The 18,653-nt window shown below is 35.0% G+C and overlaps 5 protein-coding genes across 13 annotated transcripts in view; 3 read left to right on the top strand and 2 right to left on the bottom strand.

The window, feature by feature from the left end:
* Positions 1-907: 907 nt before the first annotated feature.
* Positions 908-6,768, top strand: LOC139112310 (mitochondrial outer membrane protein SLC25A46). 3 transcript variants are annotated; one of them, XR_011547364.1, is made up of 7 exons: positions 909-1,419; positions 1,570-1,852; positions 1,952-2,008; positions 2,084-2,360; positions 2,438-2,854; positions 5,952-6,096; positions 6,168-6,768. XR_011547364.1 is itself a non-coding variant. In XM_070673287.1 (6 exons), exons 1-5 carry the CDS (start codon positions 1,248-1,250, stop codon positions 2,843-2,845), a joined length of 1,197 nt encoding a protein of 398 aa, XP_070529388.1. In that variant the 5' UTR covers positions 908-1,247; the 3' UTR covers positions 2,846-2,854; positions 2,929-3,263. The 3 variants fall into 3 exon arrangements, 2 of the variants coding, with proteins under 2 accessions (XP_070529388.1, XP_070529380.1); XM_070673287.1 differs by lacking the exons at positions 5,952-6,096; positions 6,168-6,768 and adding an exon at positions 2,929-3,263 and having other exon boundaries at positions 908-1,419; XM_070673279.1 differs by lacking the exons at positions 5,952-6,096; positions 6,168-6,768 and having other exon boundaries at positions 908-1,419; positions 2,438-3,263.
* On the bottom strand, positions 3,260-7,386 carry Clpx (Caseinolytic protease chaperone subunit). Of its 2 annotated transcripts, none has more exons than XM_070673244.1 (6): positions 7,244-7,386; positions 6,949-7,155; positions 6,645-6,793; positions 6,325-6,517; positions 5,190-6,094; positions 3,260-5,079 (listed from the first exon to the last, which is right to left on the bottom strand). In XM_070673244.1, the coding sequence occupies exons 1-6, from the start codon at positions 7,311-7,313 to the stop codon at positions 4,825-4,827; spliced, it is 1,779 nt and encodes a 592-aa protein (XP_070529345.1). In that variant the 5' UTR covers positions 7,314-7,386; the 3' UTR covers positions 3,260-4,824. The 2 variants fall into 2 exon arrangements, with proteins under 2 accessions (XP_070529345.1, XP_070529354.1); XM_070673253.1 differs by having other exon boundaries at positions 6,337-6,517.
* Pgm2a (phosphoglucomutase 2) lies at positions 7,275-13,494 on the top strand. Of its 4 annotated transcripts, none has more exons than XM_070673224.1 (10): positions 7,275-7,409; positions 9,029-9,233; positions 9,354-9,610; positions 9,671-10,133; positions 10,225-10,412; positions 10,493-10,670; positions 10,749-10,972; positions 11,054-11,159; positions 12,516-12,739; positions 12,904-13,494. In XM_070673224.1, the coding sequence occupies exons 2-10, from the start codon at positions 9,159-9,161 to the stop codon at positions 13,004-13,006; spliced, it is 1,818 nt and encodes a 605-aa protein (XP_070529325.1). In that variant the 5' UTR covers positions 7,275-7,409; positions 9,029-9,158; the 3' UTR covers positions 13,007-13,494. The 4 variants fall into 4 exon arrangements, 3 of the variants coding, with proteins under 3 accessions (XP_070529325.1, XP_070529315.1, XP_070529330.1); XR_011547363.1 differs by lacking the exons at positions 7,275-7,409; positions 12,904-13,494 and adding exons at positions 8,481-8,668; positions 12,170-12,230 and having other exon boundaries at positions 12,516-12,534; XM_070673214.1 differs by lacking the exon at positions 7,275-7,409 and adding an exon at positions 8,484-8,668.
* Positions 13,495-14,183: 689 nt separating this feature from the next.
* The window catches only part of Kst (spectrin beta chain, non-erythrocytic 5 kst), a 52,490-nt gene continuing 48,020 nt past the window's right edge, over positions 14,184-18,653 (bottom strand). For 2 of the 3 annotated variants that reach the window (XM_070673035.1, XM_070673018.1), the window contains 9 exons: positions 18,386-18,612; positions 18,191-18,294; positions 17,857-18,087; positions 17,478-17,755; positions 16,851-17,337; positions 16,635-16,781; positions 16,442-16,516; positions 16,002-16,030; positions 14,184-15,412 (listed from right to left, as the gene is read on the bottom strand). In XM_070673035.1, the coding sequence (XP_070529136.1) occupies positions 15,173-15,412; positions 16,002-16,030; positions 16,442-16,516; positions 16,635-16,781; positions 16,851-17,337; positions 17,478-17,755; positions 17,857-18,087; positions 18,191-18,294; positions 18,386-18,612 (1,818 nt within the window). In that variant the 3' untranslated portion in view covers positions 14,184-15,172. The remainder of the gene's footprint in view (positions 15,413-16,001; positions 16,031-16,441; positions 16,517-16,634; positions 16,782-16,850; positions 17,338-17,477; positions 17,756-17,856; positions 18,088-18,190; positions 18,295-18,385; positions 18,613-18,653) is intronic. The other variant, XM_070673026.1, reaches the window with a different exon arrangement.
* The window catches only part of LOC139112266 (U3 small nucleolar ribonucleoprotein protein MPP10), a 53,959-nt gene continuing 50,979 nt past the window's right edge, over positions 15,674-18,653 (top strand). Inside the window, exon 1 of the mRNA XM_070673200.1 lies at positions 15,674-15,956. The gene's annotated coding sequence lies outside the window, so the exon portion shown is untranslated. The remainder of the gene's footprint in view (positions 15,957-18,653) is intronic.

Genomic DNA, 18,653 nt, shown 5'->3' with positions numbered 1-18,653 from the left:
CCTGAAAACAAGTTACTGGCTTACCCAATCTGCATACAGCGGAGTTGTAAAATTCTGCCGGTGGCTGTAACATAAAAAGGAAAATATTAATGTAGACGTGCCGAAAAATTAATAAAATTAATAAAAAAAAAAGATAAAAATTTTTTTTAATAAAGATATAATTTAATAAAATTCATGCTTACCTAAAAGTTGCTCCGCCGATGCAGGATGCCCGTCCCGGGCCTGCTCATCCTCTCAGATGGGACGTGACGAGCCATCCTTCCGCGCACAAGTAACTCGCGAACGCACTTCCGTAAAAAATAATCGTATAAAAAAACGTCCGTAAACTAGCGGCACTCCCGAAACGACCGACGAACCGGCTGCGGTTCGTATGATGACTGATATCGGCGCACGGCACTTTAAGTTCTCGTTAAACGATGCGAAGCAGCGGAGTTTCTCTTGATCTGAAACACACAAATTAAAGAATTATTTTGTAGATATCACATTCAAAGCATTTTATTTCAAAGACAAATTTATACTTACCATGGGGTTGCTCCGCCGGGGCAGGATACCCTTCCTGGGCCTCCTCCTCCTCTCAGGTAGCACGTGTCGAGTCGTCCTTCCGCGCGAGATAGTCCACGATACTTCCGAGATAGTCCACGACACTCGCGAGATAGTCCACGATACTCCCGACCGTCTCAAATCTTCAAATTCGATACGAGAAACGGGCTACGACGCACGGATGCCTCGACATTTTCGTTTCGAACTCGGACCGCGTGCTCGCCATGACCTCTAGTAGTACACAGTAGCACGAGTCACCTAGTCTGTTACCAACTCACAATCAGGCGATCGATGGAGCGCTGTGATTGGTCGACGCGTAGTTTCTCTAGTGCGCCGTCTAATACTCAGCTACTGTTGTTTTTCCGTCGATTTTTGCTTTTTAAGAGTTATCTAACCTGAAAAGAAGAGGAAGACGTAATACTGCTTTATACTGGCGACTTCACAAAATTAAAATCTAAATTTTTATGCATATATTTATTTTAATTTATAGAATTATTTATAAAACTTATCAAAAATTGTAAAACTCTTGCAAGTGCGAACACAACTATGAAGAAATAATTTAGTTTTTTTATGATGGAGTGTCAAGTTGATAACTTGACAGGGATCGCTTGCGAGAGACAGATTTCAACGGCGTTATAAGAAAGGTTGATGGTTCGAGCAAATGCTGAGTGAAACGACCTAATTAAGGATTTATCTCGTACGGAAAAATGGCGGGATTAAAAGACTACGAGGATGTGTACAGGGGTCGACCTGCCAGATCATGGGAGGCAGCAGGAACCTCTTATCCACAAAGGTACTATGGTCGAGAGGTTATCCGTCCTCTAGAAATACCCGTTGTCCATCCACTGGCAGAGGACAATCCGCCGGTCGTTGACGATGGTAAATCACGTTATTTACTGATTAATATAAATTAAAAATTTGAAGGATTAGTTAAATAGTTGATTACATATATCCAAAAAGTTAAATAACAAATTGTTGTTTAAACTAAAATATACTTTTAGTAAACCAGATCTGTTTATCTTTTATTAGATATTACTGTCAGCAAGTATGTCGGATTGGGCTGTGGACTAGCTAGTTTAATCACAGGAAATCTTTTGATCCATCCATTTGTGGTATTAAGAAGACAATGTCAAGTCAATCCAGGTGCATCCAAGTATCATCTAATGCCTGTAACGCTAGTACCAGTGATAATACGTTTACATCAAACCCAAGGTATAAACACACTGTGGAAAGGAATTGGCTCTGTTCTACTTGTAAGAGGCATGACATTAGCTGTTGAGGATTTGCTTTCAAAGATCACACCATGGCAAAAGTAAGATAGCTGCCTGACAGAATACTTAATGTTTTGCATAAATTATTTATAATATTGTTTGATTCGTAATTATCCTTAAAACAAGACATTTGATTTCAGAAAAATTACTTATAACAGCTCCATGAAGGCGTTTGGGCAACATATTCTCCTCAAGTGGTAATTATTTTGCTAATTTTTATCGACACATATGAACCATAGCAATTTATTAATTTTTATTTTTTATATTTATAGTATTTCCATAGGTATAGTGACTCCTTTTTATTCGGCATCACTTGTGGAAACTGTTCAGTCTGAGATTGCTTCTGAATGTCCTGGTATTTTGGACGTTTTTCGTGATGGCGCGATTCGTTTACTTGACGTATGCAATAAAGGCAGACTCATTCCCATTTATGCTCTTGTTCCACCTACTATAGTTTATGGAGTATCCAAATATCTTTTCACCTTCACAGTGAAAGGAATTACTAGTTGGATTATGCATGTCAGACGCAAACACTCACAGGAAGTGAGAGTACGTATTAAATTAAGATGCTGAAAAGCAGTAATGCACGTAGATTTATTTCTATACTTGAAACTATTTTTGTTTAGGGCGCTTACAGTAAGGACTTGCTGTCCGAGAGCGTCGTTCAAGACATAGAAACGCAATCTATTCTTGTTTCGATGTGTGTGGCTGATATTGTATTTTATCCTCTCGAAACTGTTATACATCGATTACACCTTCAAGGTACGCGCACCATCATCGACAATCTAGACACCGGAAGGAGTGTTACACCATTATTAACTGGATACACTAGCGCAACCGATTGCTATCGCACAATAATCTCAACCGAAGGACCACTTGGCTTGTACAAAGGATTCGGCGCCCTTGTCTTGCAATTTGCGGTACATTTTATGGTGTTGCGCGCGACAAAGTGGCTCCTGACAGAATTGAGCGCGATATTGATGCCGAAACCTAAGCCGATAAAGCCGCAAAAATCTCCGTATGATGAAATATAAACAAAAAAGGTAAGAAAAAATTATTTTATTCAAGCGCGCACATCTTTGATCATTAAATTTAATTTTTCACGTTTTTCACGCAGTTGATGCTATGTTAAAATGTTTAGTATGTGCGCGACTATGGTTATGCAAATGTTATGTTTTGTAAATTTTACAAGCGATGCAAATCGAAGAAAGGAAATGAGAAAAATTCTCTATAAAAATTCATAAAATGACAAGGATTAAAGTTATGAAATATCGACAATATTTGTAGATAGTCGTTCGTGTACGACATAGTCATTTTCAGTGAGTACTTTCTACATACGATACAATGTAATTATGTGATGTGATCTATATAACTTTATTTGATTATTATATTGATATATTAATATATATAGTATAAATTGTTTATAAGGTAAATAAATTAAAGTATACTACAGTTCCATACATTAGATTTATTACAAATACAGAATTATTCTATATAGGATATCAGATTACCCTGGGAGAAATGGAAAAAACTTGAGAAAAAATTTTATGCAAGTGCGTTCACTCCGTGTTATTACTTTGCACAGCCTTTTTTTTTTATTTTTTTATTTTTCCCTTGTTTTGAACGTTTTTATCGGAAAGTAAATTAGTGATAAGTAGTTTGCGAGGATGTGTATATTCTATGATCAATCTGATTTTATAATTCGCACATCATACAGACCATCCTTTTCACTAATATCTATTATATTATGTACAATATATTACATGAAAGTTTCTATTTTATCCTGACATAAAAATAATCCTGTTATATTATTTACTTAGCTTTCTTTTTTTCAAATTTTTTTTTTATATATTGACGTTCTTTCATTATCGGGAAAAAAACAAACGTTATATCATATTCGTTAAAATTATTGTGCTACAAGAATGTTCTTAATTTTTCGTAACCAATGCGTAACGATAGTGATTTTCTTATGAACACTCCTGACGTAACAATTTATTTATAAGTTACATTAAAATTCTCTTTATTATATGGCTTGTTACAACTTTGTATTTATTTGATCAGAATTTTTTATTTTCATATCGTAAGCCAATCCATTTAATCTACATTCACATCAATCGATATTTGTAATAGAAATTTATCTTATCATATCAAATGTATACACCATTTACATTTCCAAAAGGATTTATGATACTGATTGAATGCGTGTATATATAATATATATATTATTTCACTTTCTTTGATTTATTCGCAATATTTCGCTATTAAATACAAACACGTGTTATGCCGCTTTATTTTCGATGTTATCATCAATAAATGCATACAGGATGCAAAACTCGATACGATGTGGAATGCTATTACGTATGATTTTTGGACTTTTCCTGCAATATGAATGAATTAAACGATATAAAGTTTAATTATACTTTTCCCATTGTCAAAAATTAGGTCTGTAGATTTTTATTATTCTGACATTTTATGCGACACTTTCTCTTGGAAAAGGCAATAATAATGCATGTCCCAAATAGGCAAAAAGACACGTTCGATTTACAAATTTTTTATATTTTTATGAAATGAATAATCTTAAATATATTGGCAATTTCGGGTCTATATTCCTGTCATTCGGCAACATATGTTCTGTTATAAAATGGCTTTTGAAAGATTCTTTGGAAAAAAAGGGAATATATGATAATGTACATAATTAATAATGTGAACAAAAACAATATGTCCAATATTATATATAATATCCAAAATTGAGAAATTCATTGTAGCAAAAAAAAAAAAAAATTTACAATTTTAGAAACGTACAACACAGTTTGAAACGTATGTTTTCACATTACTTTCGTTTTGTACAAAATAATTACGTATCTAAAAGAATATATTATGACCTTTGTAAAATAATTAAAATAACAATTTACACGAATGTTTTAATTTCATTTTTGTTATTAAAAAAAAATATAAAAAAAAGTTACCGAGAAAAAAGCGATTATATCAAAGTGTCGCATTCTTTAATTATTTGTTAATTATGTACATGCTGCGCTTGCTGAATATCATCTTCATTACTATCGTCTCGTTTTACGTATTGTGGTTTCTCAACGCCATTCACACAGTTTTCTGTGATATGAACCGTCACTATATCGCTCCCTGGTACTTCGAACATAGGTTCCAAAAGCAGCGATTCCATTATCGCACGCAAACCTCGCGCTCCCGTTTTCTTTTTCATTGCTAAAGATGCGATTGCATTCAATGCGTGCTCGTCGAATGTTAACTCCACCTGTATAAATCAAACATAATTTTTTTTAATTAAAAAAATATACGATTAAACTATACGATTTAAAGCGGTAGATTTATCTTCACGCTATTGTAAAAAGTATCTGGTTATACCTTGTCCATTGAGAATAACATCTGATACTGTGGCACGATAGCATTTTTTGGTTCTGTCAGAATTCTCGCTAACATGTCTCTGTCGAGAGTGTGAAAAGGCACGAGCACGGGAAATCTGCCAACAAATTCAGGTATCATACCGAAGTCAATCAGATCTCTGGCTTCTACTTGTTGCAACAGCATGTCCTTCTCCTTATTGTCCCTTTCGGTGGAAGGTGACATATTGGCAATGTCGGCCAATGTCGCCGCTCTCCTACCCGGGTTTTCGGTCGCGGGCGCCGCGCCAAATCCGAGATATTTTTCCGATTTGCGCCGCGCTATCAACCTATCTAAACCATTATAAGCGCCTGACGCGACGAAAAGAATATTCGTAGTGTCCACTTGCAACATTTCTCCGCGTAATTTTCTAGAACTGTTTCTTTCCGGTACATTAACTATCGTTCCTTCCAACATTTTTAACATTCCTTGTTGCACACCTTCCCCGCCTACGTCACGCAACTGATGAATTCCGGGAATAGCACCTATCTTGTCAACTTCATCTAAAAAGACAATTCCCATCTGAGCACGATCCACTACATAATTAGCGTCCTGAAGAAGCTTAGCTATAACACTCTCTATGTCCTCGCCGACGTAGCCAGCTTGCGTGAGAGTGGTGCAATCACAGATAGCGAATGGGACGTCCAGGCACTGCGCAATCGTTTGCGCGAGTAATGTTTTTCCAGAACCTGTAGGTCCAAGCAACAGTATATTGCTCTTTTCTAGTTTCAACTGATGCTGCTTGCTGTCTAATATAGCTGATCCAGGAGCCGTCTGACTATTCGCCTTTTGTTCGCCTCCTGGATTGACTGTATGTTGAAACCCGACTCCTGAAAACGGATTTCCGATACCTGATATATGCAGCAAATCTGTAATAAAAACAAAATAAATAAACAAAAATATTTTAAGATAACTGTGTAAAATAATTTTTTTTTTTTTCAGGGAATTATGCAAGTATTGCTATATTAGATCGTAATCTGCTTCAATTACTGTTACGATAAATCAAATTTTAAATTACACTTTTATGTAATAAATTCAAATAACGATGCAAATTGTATAACTTCTTAATAATTTATAACATCGGGGTATTGTTATTTACGTGGTTTAGGACCTCTGTGAGTGAAGGGATGATTTGTTTCCTGCGTGCTGACTGGATTAATGTTAGTTTGCATCTGTGAGTTTTGAGTTGGTAGATTATTGTAAATCCGCTTGTAGTGGTTGTAAACTGCAACACTCAGCACCTTTTTTGCGTACTCCTGGCCCACGACATGTTTATTTAAATATTCAAATATCTGAAAAAAATTATTGCACTGTTTTGTCTTGTTCTAAAATTGAAATCGATGTATTTTATTAAAAAAAAAAAAAAAATTGTTTAACAAACTGAAATAAACTAAAATAAACGGATATAAAGCTAATTACTTTTTTAGGAGGTGGAGGCGGTTTTCTATAAAATCCTTGCTTGCCATCTTCCGGTCTGATAGCCTCTTTTAAACTTTTCTTCGAATCGCTCTCCGACAGCACAACGAAGAAATGATGGCACTTCTCGCATTTGACAAACCTCGTAGATGCTGTGTTATTTGTAAAAATGGGAGAAGCTGTATTAGAATGTAACATTAGTATATAAAGACAGATAAAAGATCTGAATGTAAGTATAGCTGTGAATATTCACAACAGAAGAATGCTTTAATCTTGTCTTTCAGTTTCTACTCAACGATCTGCTTACAGACGAACGTCTCGACGTGTGTGCAAGGATCTCCACATTTGGGGCAGGTAAGCGTGTTTTTTCTTCCACCACCAGTGCCACCGCTCGAAGATCCGCTTGATGAGACAGTGTCCTTAGAAGGTGGTGTCGGTTCTGTCGGAGCTTTGCCCAAGCTGCCACTGATTGTCAAAGCTCTGCTGGCCACGATGACTCTGACAATTTTGTGTACTGCCCGGTTGCAAGTTAAAATTATTTATTACATTTCGTTCTGTCTCTTATACTTGTTTGCTCCAAATAGAGCTGTTTACAAACTCACCATGACTGGTGACTTGATTGGAGGAAGCTAGGCGACCCGCATTGATCAGGCAGCAACGTACGCAGCTCATGATCGACGATGGATCCCGATGAAGCCGAAAGACGCGGAGATAACGGGGCTTGAACTATCTACGACGTTCCGCGCGTTTGGATCTACAATCAGAGAGGTATTTTTTTGCGTATGACCATATTGCTGAATCGGCATCAACGGCCAATAATCCGCGTCCGCGCGCGTTTGCGAAACGATGCGTTGGATGAGCAAACAGTTGTGTACGTCAACGATTCGAAGGCGCGAGGAAGGCAAAATTCACGAGCCCGTTTTGCGGTAGGCGACTCCGTACGGGGGTGACCTATGTGACAGACGAAATCCGTGACATCGTCGCGCTCGCGACGTTGGCATCAGGCATCGCGCGACACGCGCAAGAACGATAAGGCCAAAAAAAAAACTGCGATATATCGGCGCTCCATAAAGTAAAAGACGAAAGAGGGGAAGAGATAAAAAAAAAAAAGAAAAAAAAAAGAAAAGAAAAATAATAATTAAAATTAAAAAAATGACAGATATATATCTGGACGGGGGATAAGTGGAGGGAAGGGTGGACGTCTCACGGATCGCCAATGCGACAAGCCGAGGTCTATTTAACGCTACCCGTGATCTTACCCAACTTGGTGATAAGAAAACGCGACCAGTCGTTGTCGTACGTCAATGCCGCGGATCACCGCGGATGCACAACACCACACAACACCGTCGGGAAAAACATACGTGGGCGCCCTCCCCCGCGTCAGGCTAGAAAGACGTAAGGGGAGAACTTGAAGGCGCCATTTTTGTGTGGACTATTGTAGCACGATTTTTCAGGTTTATTTTCTGTAGCCGTACTGTTGAACTGGTGCACTATTGCAATAAGTTGAAGTAAAACAAATACACTTTCTTTCACTCTAACTTACTGCACTAGATTGGTAGTGCAGCTGCAGAAAACAGGCCTTTGAAATTGGCGTGTTGGTTCTTCCGTGTATCCTTACCTCCATCCACCTCTATCCTCCATGTTCTCACTCGACGCTCTCCGCGTCCTCCTACGGGATTCAAAGAAACTCGTTTCCACGACCTAGACCTTCTCTCTCGTGTGCAATGCTGAAACGTTTACGTTCTGTCACACATGGTCGGGCACAGTTGAACGCGCGCGTAAAAAAAAGGACAAAAAAAAAACTCAAGGCTTTCCTGTCACAATTGTTTAAATATGCATTCATCCCTCCCTCGTATATACACATATATACGTATATAAAGACGGTCGTAATGGTTGCACCATAAAACTGCGTGTATCCAAAGGATGCTTTATTGCCGCGGTATCTTTCTCTATCGATAGACATCTTCGGCGTCTCCCGGCGGAAAAAGAAGCCTTCGACGTTCGTGACTCGTAGACCGAGATTGGAGGTAAATTCAAATTGATTCACGCGACGTCCTCCTGGCCTTCTCGATCGGGTCAGATAAGACGAGATAATTTCGCGCGTGCTCGCAAACGACGAGTACTCGTCATTGAGAAAGTTGCGTGGCCCCTTTTTGTGTAACCTATAACGAACCGATAAGACGGTACGTTTCCCCTCGCCGCAGCTTCCCGTCAAACCGCTATTTTAGTCGATACCAATTAGATATCAATGTGAAGCAACTACATTACTCTTATCATTTGTACACGGTTTTTTTTCTTTTTTTTTTTTTTTTTTTTTTATATATCGAATAACTCTTGAGTGCACAACACATTCTAATCAAATTTTTTTTATTGCGTATGTGTTACAGAAAATTTGGCGAAAGCAGATACACGAGTAATTAAAACGCTTCCCTTTGCGTAGAAACCATTACGCCGATAAACGTTGACTGGATTTATTTGAAAAAGATTTTATTTGGATCGGAGCGCTATCGGCACAGCATGGCTCTCCGTTCGATAAACACGGGCGATGGTAATTTAGACAGTAAGATTGTTGAATGGTTCAAGTGGAACAAGGTATAGTTATTTTGTTAATTAGTTTTAATAGGCATATTGTATTTTAATTTAAAATTACGTTATATATTGCATTAAACGTATTTGAGTTATATTTATATTAAGATAAATGTATTTTTATAGGATCCTAAAGCAGAAAATGAGATATTGGAATACTTGGACAAAGGACAGATTAAGGTATTGTCCAAATTGTTTTTTAAGAGACTTGAATTTGGAACTGCAGGCCTCAGAGGCCGTATGGGACCAGGTTACAGTCAAATGAATGATTTAGTTATTGTACAAACTGGTCAGGGATTAACAAAGTATTTGATAAATACAATATTAGATGTTGCACAGAAGGGTGTTGTAGTAGGATATGATGGCCGTTACAACAGTAAAAGGTAAGTTATGCATGTTTTTAATTTCACTTAATTCAAATTACCGAAAATTTGTTTTTTCAGATTTGCAGAATTAACTGCTGCAATTCTCATAGCTAACGGTATTAAAGCTTATTTATTTTCCAAAATTTGCCCCACCCCATTTATACCTTACACTATCTTGAAATATAAGTGTGCAGCTGGGATTATGGTGACTGCTTCTCACAATCCTAAAGACGATAATGGTTACAAAGTTTACTGGGAAAATGGGGCGCAAATTATTTCACCGCACGATAAGCAGATTCAAAGCTATATTCTTAATAATCTTGTACCGCTTGAATCCTCATGGGATGTAAGCCAGATCTATGAAAGCTCTTATTATAAAGACCCAAGAGACGATATTATGCAGCAATATTACGAAGATTTACAGAATGATGTCATATATCCTGCGGTTAATCGAGACAGCACATTAAAATTTACATACACCGCCATGCATGGTGTTGGACATGAATATATGACTGCTGCTTTTGAAGCAGTAAATCTTAAGGTAGCATTTTTATAATTAATATTTTTATAATTAATAAATAATATAATTCATATTTAGAAACGCAACTAAAGATAAATTATATTTGTTTTAGCCATTTATAACAGTGGAAGAACAAAAGCTACCGGATCCAGAATTTCCTACGGTGAAATTCCCGAATCCAGAAGAAGGAAAAAGTGCTCTTGATCTCAGTATAAAGCTAGCAGATAAAAGCGATTCGTCCATAATACTCGCTAACGATCCCGATGCCGATAGACTTGCATGTGCAACAAAGACAGAAAGGTTCGCGAGTGTTCTTAATAAATTTGTACTTGAACTGTGATAAATGAATAGACAAACGATACATTTTGTTATATTGATAGCGGAGAATGGCATGTCTTCTCTGGAAACGAACTTGGTGCGTTGCTAGGTTGGTGGATGATTCACATTCATCAAGTGTTGCACCCTGATGTTGATATGAGGAAAACATATATGTTGGCATCTACTGTTTCTAGCAAAATCTTAGCTTCAATGGGTAAAAAAGAAGGTTTTAATTTCGAGGTTTGTGTTAAAGTAAATGTGTTTTGTACACTTATATTTATACGATAATAATTTTTATTTTATTTTATTTTTTTACAGGAGACTTTAACAGGCTTTAAATGGATGGGAAACAGGGCTATTGAATTAATGAAAGAAGACAAAGAGGTTTTATTTGCATATGAAGAAGCTATAGGTTTTATGTGTGGTTCCAACGTATTAGATAAAGATGGTATCAGCGCTGGCGTACGTGTCGCGGAACTAGCGGCTTATCTTGATACATTAGGATTAACTTTATCTGATAAATTGGAGGAGATATATGAGGAGTATGTTGTATCACGTTAATGTGAAATTTAATACAAATCTTAACGTGAATTTACTAATGAATTTTATTCTATGATTAATAGGTATGGCCATCACATCAGTGATAATTCTTACTGGATATGTCACGACCCAGATACTATCAAGACGATATTTGAACGATTGAGGAATTACGCGGGCAGACCAAATTCAGTAAGTACCATTTTAGTTTCTATTGCATTAAAAAAAAAATTTTCTTTTTTTTCTTTTGAGTAAAGTTTCAAGTAAAGACAGCTTGCATGTTACTTTCTAATAATTATCAATTCCTATTTACATTTGCATTTTAACCTGATTTGTAATGGATTAAATTACTACTAACCATTAAAAAATACATTATATAACATTTGACATATAAATTATTATATTACATAATACAAAGTCATGTATCATTTACAAAGATATCGCTTGACTCTATAAAAAAAAGAACAAAAAACCTGTCCGACGAGTATATCTAATCTGAATTCTGATTGGCGAGAAGATATCTTTCAAGCAATATAAAAATATACCCGGTGTAGAAATAAAATATATAAAGGAATAGTTTAGATAAAGTTGATTTTCTGTGTCTAGTATAACAGCGAACGCCGTTTCATAAACAACTAAAGTATTGTAATTGGTGTCTAATAGTATGTGTCCGCAAGGTCAACAAGTATACGTGATGCATGAGTGAGGTAGCATAAATTGGCTGACCACTTTGAAAGTGTAATAAAATTGACGCGTTGATGTATTTCTGCATGTGTCATCCTAGGTGACAGTTGAGTCGACAATGGCATTTTATTCGTACTTTTGTGATAAACTCACAGTAAACACAATGTAAAAGTAAAGTGGTGTGTATTGAAGAATAACTCTTTTTACCGAAAAAAATATTTCTCTTTCGATTAACATTTTAGTGCGCAGTTAATTTTTTAAATTTTAACGAACTATTATGTGTTGTAGTGCGTTAACATGTTTGGCGTTCGCAATAAGTAGTAAGATTATTTCTAAAAGAATTTGCTCAAGTATATTTTCTACTTTTTTATTGCATTTTTTACCAATGCTTACGACTAAATGCATACGATCTAAAATGCAAAGAAACAGAAACAATATTTGTAACAAGTATGCAAATGTGGTTGTTATATCATTAACGCTACTACCCTCCGTGCTTCTTGCTATTTTGTTTATTCCAGTAGTATTATCCTTATATCATCTAACACCATTTCTTGAAGAAGAAACAGATATAAGCACGATGTAAGTACGTTTAAATTAAAAAAAGAAAAAGTTAACTGTATTAATTACCGTATTAATCGAACTGTTCACGTTGATTACTTCGACGCAAAAGCAGATTGCATTTTTTAAAATTATTTTATAAACATTAACGATGAATGAAAAGATAAAAATGCACATAAAAATAATTATTTTCTAAAAACGCTTAAGAACTTTGCTTTAATACAAAATTTTCTTCTACATTTTTATTTTTATTCCTCGGTTTTTTTTTGTTTCACGAAGATTCATATGTAATTTCTTTAACGGCAGTACCCAGTCGGAATTCTTAAAGGAAAATATACAATAACTGGCATTCGAGACTTAACAACTGGCTATGATAATTCAAAACCTGACAGCAAAGCAGTTTTACCTGTATCAAAGTCCAGCCAAATGATCACATTCACTTTTAAAAATGGATTGGTTACTACTTTAAGGACTAGTGGCACGGAACCTAAAATAAAATATTACAACGAATTATGTGGATCGCCAGGAGAGTAAGTTCTATGCAATTGTGTTTATAAATTTGTGTTAAATTTATTCTTACTCCTAAATTATTTTTTTTATCTGTTGTAATTTTATTATCTTTAATAAAGTAGCTTATATGTAAAATTAATTACTACGTTATATAATGTATAACAAAATATTCTCTTTATTTTAGGGATTTAAACAAATTAAAAAGCGTTCTCAGCGAAATGGTATCAGCTATTGTTGCGGAATTTCTTCAACCAGAAGTAAATGGACTTGTCGCTCGAGAAGAATAAATTATAATAATGATATTACACAAGCATGTTTTACTTAACAATTAACTCATTTGCATCAACGATACATTATATAATTTACACTTCTCTAAATACTTTAGTAAAATGATTTCGAGAGTTCGTCCGATTTATAAATTTCGCGAGTTATATGTTTTTTGTTATTAAATTTTTAATGCATTAGGAAAAAATTAGTTTATGAACATTTACACGAAAAAGATGCTTTTATTATAAGCCTATAAGACAATAGAAAATGGCTGTGTACTTACATATCATTTTATTTATTGTTACAATTGTTGAAGAAAAATTGATTGCGTTTAAATATCTTTCTTACTTCTACAATTAATGCTTAAAAATATACATATAATGCAAAAAAAAAAAAAAAAAACGTACATTCTGTAACTCTGTAATGTTTTTAGTTTAAAAATTGTGAAAATGCGATTAAAAACAGATTTGTAATGATTAAATGATTATTCGGTCGTTATGTGAAAAAATGTTTTTGCTAGATTATCGAAATTAAAAACCTGAAGTTAAAAGTGGGTAAAATACTCGTCGACTGTAATTTAAAACGTTTAATTTGTGAATTTCCAAAATTATGTCCCGCAGCAAATTATTTATTTTGATGTATGATTTGTGTAGTCAAAGTTATTTTTATTTAATGTAAAATCAACTTGCTCGAGTTAGAAATAATTATTGTTTAATTACGTTATAGAATTATTTTTTTATTTAATGTTACAATAATCGATAAAGTAGAATCTTTGTTATAAATATTTGTCTCCACTGTCCGATGGCGTTGTTGTAGCGTTCGTCATTTGGCTCTCTATGTATTCCGCGAACGGCTTTCCGATGTGGCGTGTTGCGTGCGGCTGTTGTTATCAATTGACCCCAGTTCGTCGCCGTACTCCGAGCAAGTTGCATCGCGCGCGGGATTCGCATATACGGTAACGAAAAAGAAATATATTTTAGAAACAAATATAAAAAAACATTTTTTAATTTTTTAAATGTTAAAGCAAGACAAATAACGTGTAAGCTCTTTTATTTTTATAAAAAGAGAAAAAAAAATGTGGAAATTTTATAAATAAGTGCAGTTTCTTTATTTATATAATATTATATTTTAACCATCTTTCTCTTTCTCTCTCTTTCTTTCTATAACTACATGTGGGGTAGCGATAATACGCTTGCATAGTACACATTTTTATATTGTATTAAATACACTTTACATTTCGTAACATCACCATTATCGTAAGAAATGGTATAACGCTCGAGAATATATAATATTTCGTCCTTCTCATCAAAAATAATGTCTATCTCTGGTATCTAATACATTAAGATCATTGGTCCCACATGTGGGTCTTCAAATATATAATATTTGCATATATTACGACATCTACAACTTAAACATTACGCTCTCCTGGCAGAAAAAGATAATCTTCGAAAACAGAGGTAAACATACATTTCGTTTTTCAAGTCAGGTACATCTCAAATAAACTTGGTAGTGTTCACCTCTTACTCATTTGCGGAATTGTAATTTTTATATATTACAAAACGTAAAGGAATATATAATTTGAAGAATTTTATCATTCAATTCTTGAATTACGATAGTTGATTAACTTAAATTTTTAATTTGTAGCGACTCAAATATTATTTTTGTATGTATATTATACAAAGATTCATCAATAAAATCTAAATAATTCGAATAATATCTACGAACTCCATATTTTCGAAGAATATGAATTTCTGAATAATTGAAATTTTATTGATGACATGAATTTAATTTTTATATTAATATTTTCTGACTCCTTATGATGACTTTTCAACTTATTTATAAATAAAAATATATTTTGATTATAATTAACAATCGATCTCGATCGTAGATATTTGAAAATTTGCTGCATATTTATTTACGTTTCAAGTATTGAAGTACAACATTAAAATTATTGCACAAATTATAATGAATACTTTTTTACAATACTTCTTACAAAAAGATAAATAAATTATTATGTAGTTTAGCAAAAGTACCATGGTACTTAAATTCCCAATGTTCATTCAAGGGACTTCATCGTTCCTTTTAGATAAGAAAAATTCTTTCGCCACATTTAAATCAACAATTTGTGAAACAGCTATAAAAACGATAATTACAAATACGCTTCGTAAAGGTTCTTAGATATCGCGTTACGATTGAGAAGGTTTTTTGCGTCTTCCGAATAAATTGCTCAATACGGAACTTCGTTTGTAATCGCGATCTTTTCGATTGCCGCCCGAGCTTTGCTCGCTTTCCGATCCACTTTCTGACGCTCGTCTATTGTCCACTATTGCGGAATTTGGAGACGTTTGTGGAGCTGCTGGCGGAGCGACATAAGGCGGCAATGATGTTGGTCTGCCAGTGAAAGTATTATTTTGTTGCTGTATACCCTGTAATAAGACATGAACTCATTTACTCTTCAGGCTTATAATAATTTTGTCATTAAAAATATAACAAGTGTTATAGTTTCAGATTGTTTATTATACTAATCAAAAAAATATCAGATTATTTTCTTCTCTTTTTGATTATTAAAAGAAAAAGTTATTTACATTTCCTATCTGATTAGCTGATAATCAATTCTATTGTTGCCGCATATTAAATTATATATATTTTTTTTTGTTACAGAGATCGACGCAGCTGCATCACTGCTGTCAACGAAAGTGTCGTCACCGCCGATATTATTAATTATACGAACCGCAGCCGGTTCGTCGGTCGTTCCGGGAGTTTCGTGCAGTATTCGGACGGCTTTATTCTAAACGCGAGTGCCGAACCATGGAACGCGCGAGAGTGATCGTTGAGTAATTTTCGCGATTATAAAATCACGGTCGGGGTGTTCGCGAGTTACTTGTGCGCGGAAGGATGACTCGACACGTCCCACCTGAGAGGAGGAGCAGGCCCGGGAAGGGCATCGTGCATCGGCGAAGCAACTTTTAAGTAAGTAATATATATCTTCTAGTAATATAAAATTGAAAAGCTTACCTGTCTGATATTTGGCACATTTCCGTATGCTGTAACAAAATAATGCAGAAATTAAGAAATTTATCCATTAAAATAAAATTACAATCGACGTATTTGAAATTCAGCTATAAAGATAAAATAATTGTTATCGTATAATGAATAACTATTTACAATTATTACTATCATTCGTGTAAATTGTAGTTAGAAAATCAAAATTTAAAAGTACCAGCACAGGGTGATATTAAATTAAAATTTTTTAAGTGTTACGTATTACGATTTCCTAATATTGCTTTAGCTTTGTATGTCCCTTGCCAACCAATATTGTTAAATATAAACAAAAATTTTGATTAAATGCCGGTGTAGATAAAAAAAAAAAAAAATAAGTGTATACGTAGAGTGATTGCATGCGATTTCACATTGATATTTCGTTTATCAAATGTGAATGTTTTGTAATGACTGACCAGAATCACGAGGAATATTCCACTGAGCCATTCTAGTCGACGGAGGGGCAGTTGATGGCAATGGAGGTGCTAATTCTATAAAATGACGATGAATGTTCACGTGTCGACGAATATTGAGTAGAATCTTCCTGAGTATTCTGAATCTTTTTAACTTACATTATTATTTGAAAATTTATATTATACAATAACATACCTTGATGTTGCGGAGGAAGTTCTACGCTGCTTTGTCGGTGCCATACTGGTGGTTCGTTCGATGAATATTGTCCAGATCCATTATGATTCAATGTTGCGCTTCGTTGATAGACATTGGCCCTTTCTTGTGGCAAATGGTGTTCCACGTCTAAGTAGAGATAGCATTTAAATAAATTTTTATTGATGCGTAAAAGTACAATAAAATAAAATGATATACCATTGCGCCTGTATTGCATCATGTTTTCTGAACTAGGTGATCGAATAGGGATAGGTGGAGGAGCGCCTCGTGGTGGTATGGGTGGTTTGTCGGTCCCCAGCATCGTAGAATTTTGTTGATACTGATCCCGTTGACCCGCCAATTGTTCTTGCTGTATTAAGAGTTGTCGCTGTTGCGCAAGCAACTGCTGTTGCCTGTGTATTTGCAAAAATTCCGTCTGAGTTTGCGGCTCGGGTCTCTGTGATGTCAAGAATGCCTCAGCGTTCTGCGCGTCGTTTCGTCTTTGCTGATTGTGTCGATGCATCTGTAGAAATTCTATTTGTACCGAACTAGGCGAGTGTTGAGTCGGCGAGATAGGATCGCGCCTAATCACAGAATTCTTGCGTTCCATTTCTGGTGTAGAAGCGCGACTACTTCCAGTTGACGCATTGTCGTCCGCGTGCTCATGTCTCGAGCTCTGTAGCCTCTGCAAGCCTTCTTGTTGCATCTGAGTTTAAAGAATAAAAAATTCTTTTACAATTCAAGAATAAAAAGGAATATACAAGGGGAATATATAAATAAATAATATTTTCGAAAAGAGAAAAAAAATTTAGGAATAATAAGAATATAATAAACTTTATTACGAACCTTTTGAGACTCGTCGTAACTTAAAAGCTGTAGACTTGGTGGCAATTTTGCGTGAAACGAGATTTTATTAACCCAGTCTTCCATCTCTTCTTGACTTAGCGCTAAAAACAAGAATTCCGAACCATCTGTGCACTTCAACCGAAATACGTTTTTCTTCTTGGTATAATCATCTGCTTTCTCGCACACAGCATTGAAAATAGTTATAGGAGCGGTGGCCGCTTTACTTGACAAGAAATCATCTTCATCTTTGAAAAAGCATAACAATTGTCCACATAGTACTGAAACAATTGCGAAATAAAAATAAGTTTAAGATTAAATAAAAATTTCTATTTCTATTTAATGTTTTTTTTTTTTTTTTTTTAATATTATTATTAAATACCAGTATAATATTGCTTCCATGATCTAACAGCTGCCTTTTTTCCGGCACTTTGAAGCTCGTGTTTTCGCTCGAGAAGACCTTGAATCTCGACTGGACGAAGGGCGTCCATATTTTCCATTCGTTGCAATTTCCGAAAGCTTTGCGTTCTTCGTCTGGTCGTGAAACTCGGTGTACGTTTTGGTTTCTTTGTGTCTACTTTCATACTTTCGGCTCTCTTGATATCTGAAGTTGCTAAAAAAATTAATATGCGATCGTAAAATCATTATAATATATAGATAAGATTTTATTAGAATGCAGGAATAATCAATCAGCTTTTTTTTGTAAAATCATGTACCTCGTCTTAATTTCTCGCTGAACATATGCGTTATACCGTATGGCTTCTGAGGTACCGCAAGTTCGGATGTTTCGGAAGCGGTAGCACCTTTTAGCGGAGATAATCTAATAAAAAAGTTAGAGTTGTAAAGATATGAAATTATTGTTTCAAAATATTTTAGCTTTTGATTTTAATTAAATGTTAATTTTTACTCACATGTTCGCAGACTCGTGTTCGTCGACAGACCCGTTAATTTCGTCATGTTGCGCGCGATGAGAATTATCTAGTAATCGCCTACGTTCCTCTTCGCGTTTTCGCTCTTCGGTTATCCTTTGCACCTCTTTACGCTTTCGTTCCTCGATTCTCGCACGTTCCGCACGCTCTTTCTCTGCTTGACGAGCAGCCATTTCGGCTTCTTGTTGTTTTTGAAAGGCTTCTTCCAGCTATATAATGTTAAACGCAATGTTATAAATTTTTAATAATT

This window comes from Cardiocondyla obscurior, linkage group LG02 (genome assembly GCF_019399895.1).
Source record: "Cardiocondyla obscurior isolate alpha-2009 linkage group LG02, Cobs3.1, whole genome shotgun sequence".
NCBI classification, from domain to species: domain Eukaryota; kingdom Metazoa; phylum Arthropoda; class Insecta; order Hymenoptera; family Formicidae; genus Cardiocondyla; species Cardiocondyla obscurior.
Note: the sequence above shows the minus strand (reverse complement) of the source record. Positions and strands in the feature narration are given on the sequence as shown.

What these genes read in the sequence shown, in the direction of transcription:
- Pgm2a (XM_070673224.1), top strand. Translation starts at nt 9,159, where the DNA reads ATGGCTCTCCGTTCGATAAACACGGGCGATGGTAATTTAGACAGTAAG. An exon ending in AATGGTTCAAGTGGAACAAG is followed by an intron (nt 9,234 to 9,353) that starts GTATAGTTATTT and finishes GTATTTTTATAG; the next exon opens with GATCCTAAAGCAGAAAATGA. An exon ending in TTATGTGGATCGCCAGGAGA is followed by an intron (nt 12,740 to 12,903) that starts GTAAGTTCTATG and finishes TCTTTATTTTAG; the next exon opens with GGATTTAAACAAATTAAAAA.
- LOC139112310 (XM_070673287.1), top strand. Translation starts at nt 1,248, where the DNA reads ATGGCGGGATTAAAAGACTACGAGGATGTGTACAGGGGTCGACCTGCC. An exon ending in TCCGCCGGTCGTTGACGATG is followed by an intron (nt 1,420 to 1,569) that starts GTAAATCACGTT and finishes ATCTTTTATTAG; the next exon opens with ATATTACTGTCAGCAAGTAT. An exon ending in AAGATCACACCATGGCAAAA is followed by an intron (nt 1,853 to 1,951) that starts GTAAGATAGCTG and finishes ATTTGATTTCAG; the next exon opens with AAAAATTACTTATAACAGCT.
- Clpx (XM_070673244.1), bottom strand. Translation starts at nt 7,313, where the DNA reads ATGAGCTGCGTACGTTGCTGCCTGATCAATGCGGGTCGCCTAGCTTCC. An exon ending in CGCCTCCACCTCCTAAAAAA is followed by an intron (nt 6,518 to 6,644) that starts GTAATTAGCTTT and finishes AATTTTTTTCAG; the next exon opens with ATATTTGAATATTTAAATAA. An exon ending in TGTTATTCTCAATGGACAAG is followed by an intron (nt 5,080 to 5,189) that starts GTATAACCAGAT and finishes TGATTTATACAG; the next exon opens with GTGGAGTTAACATTCGACGA.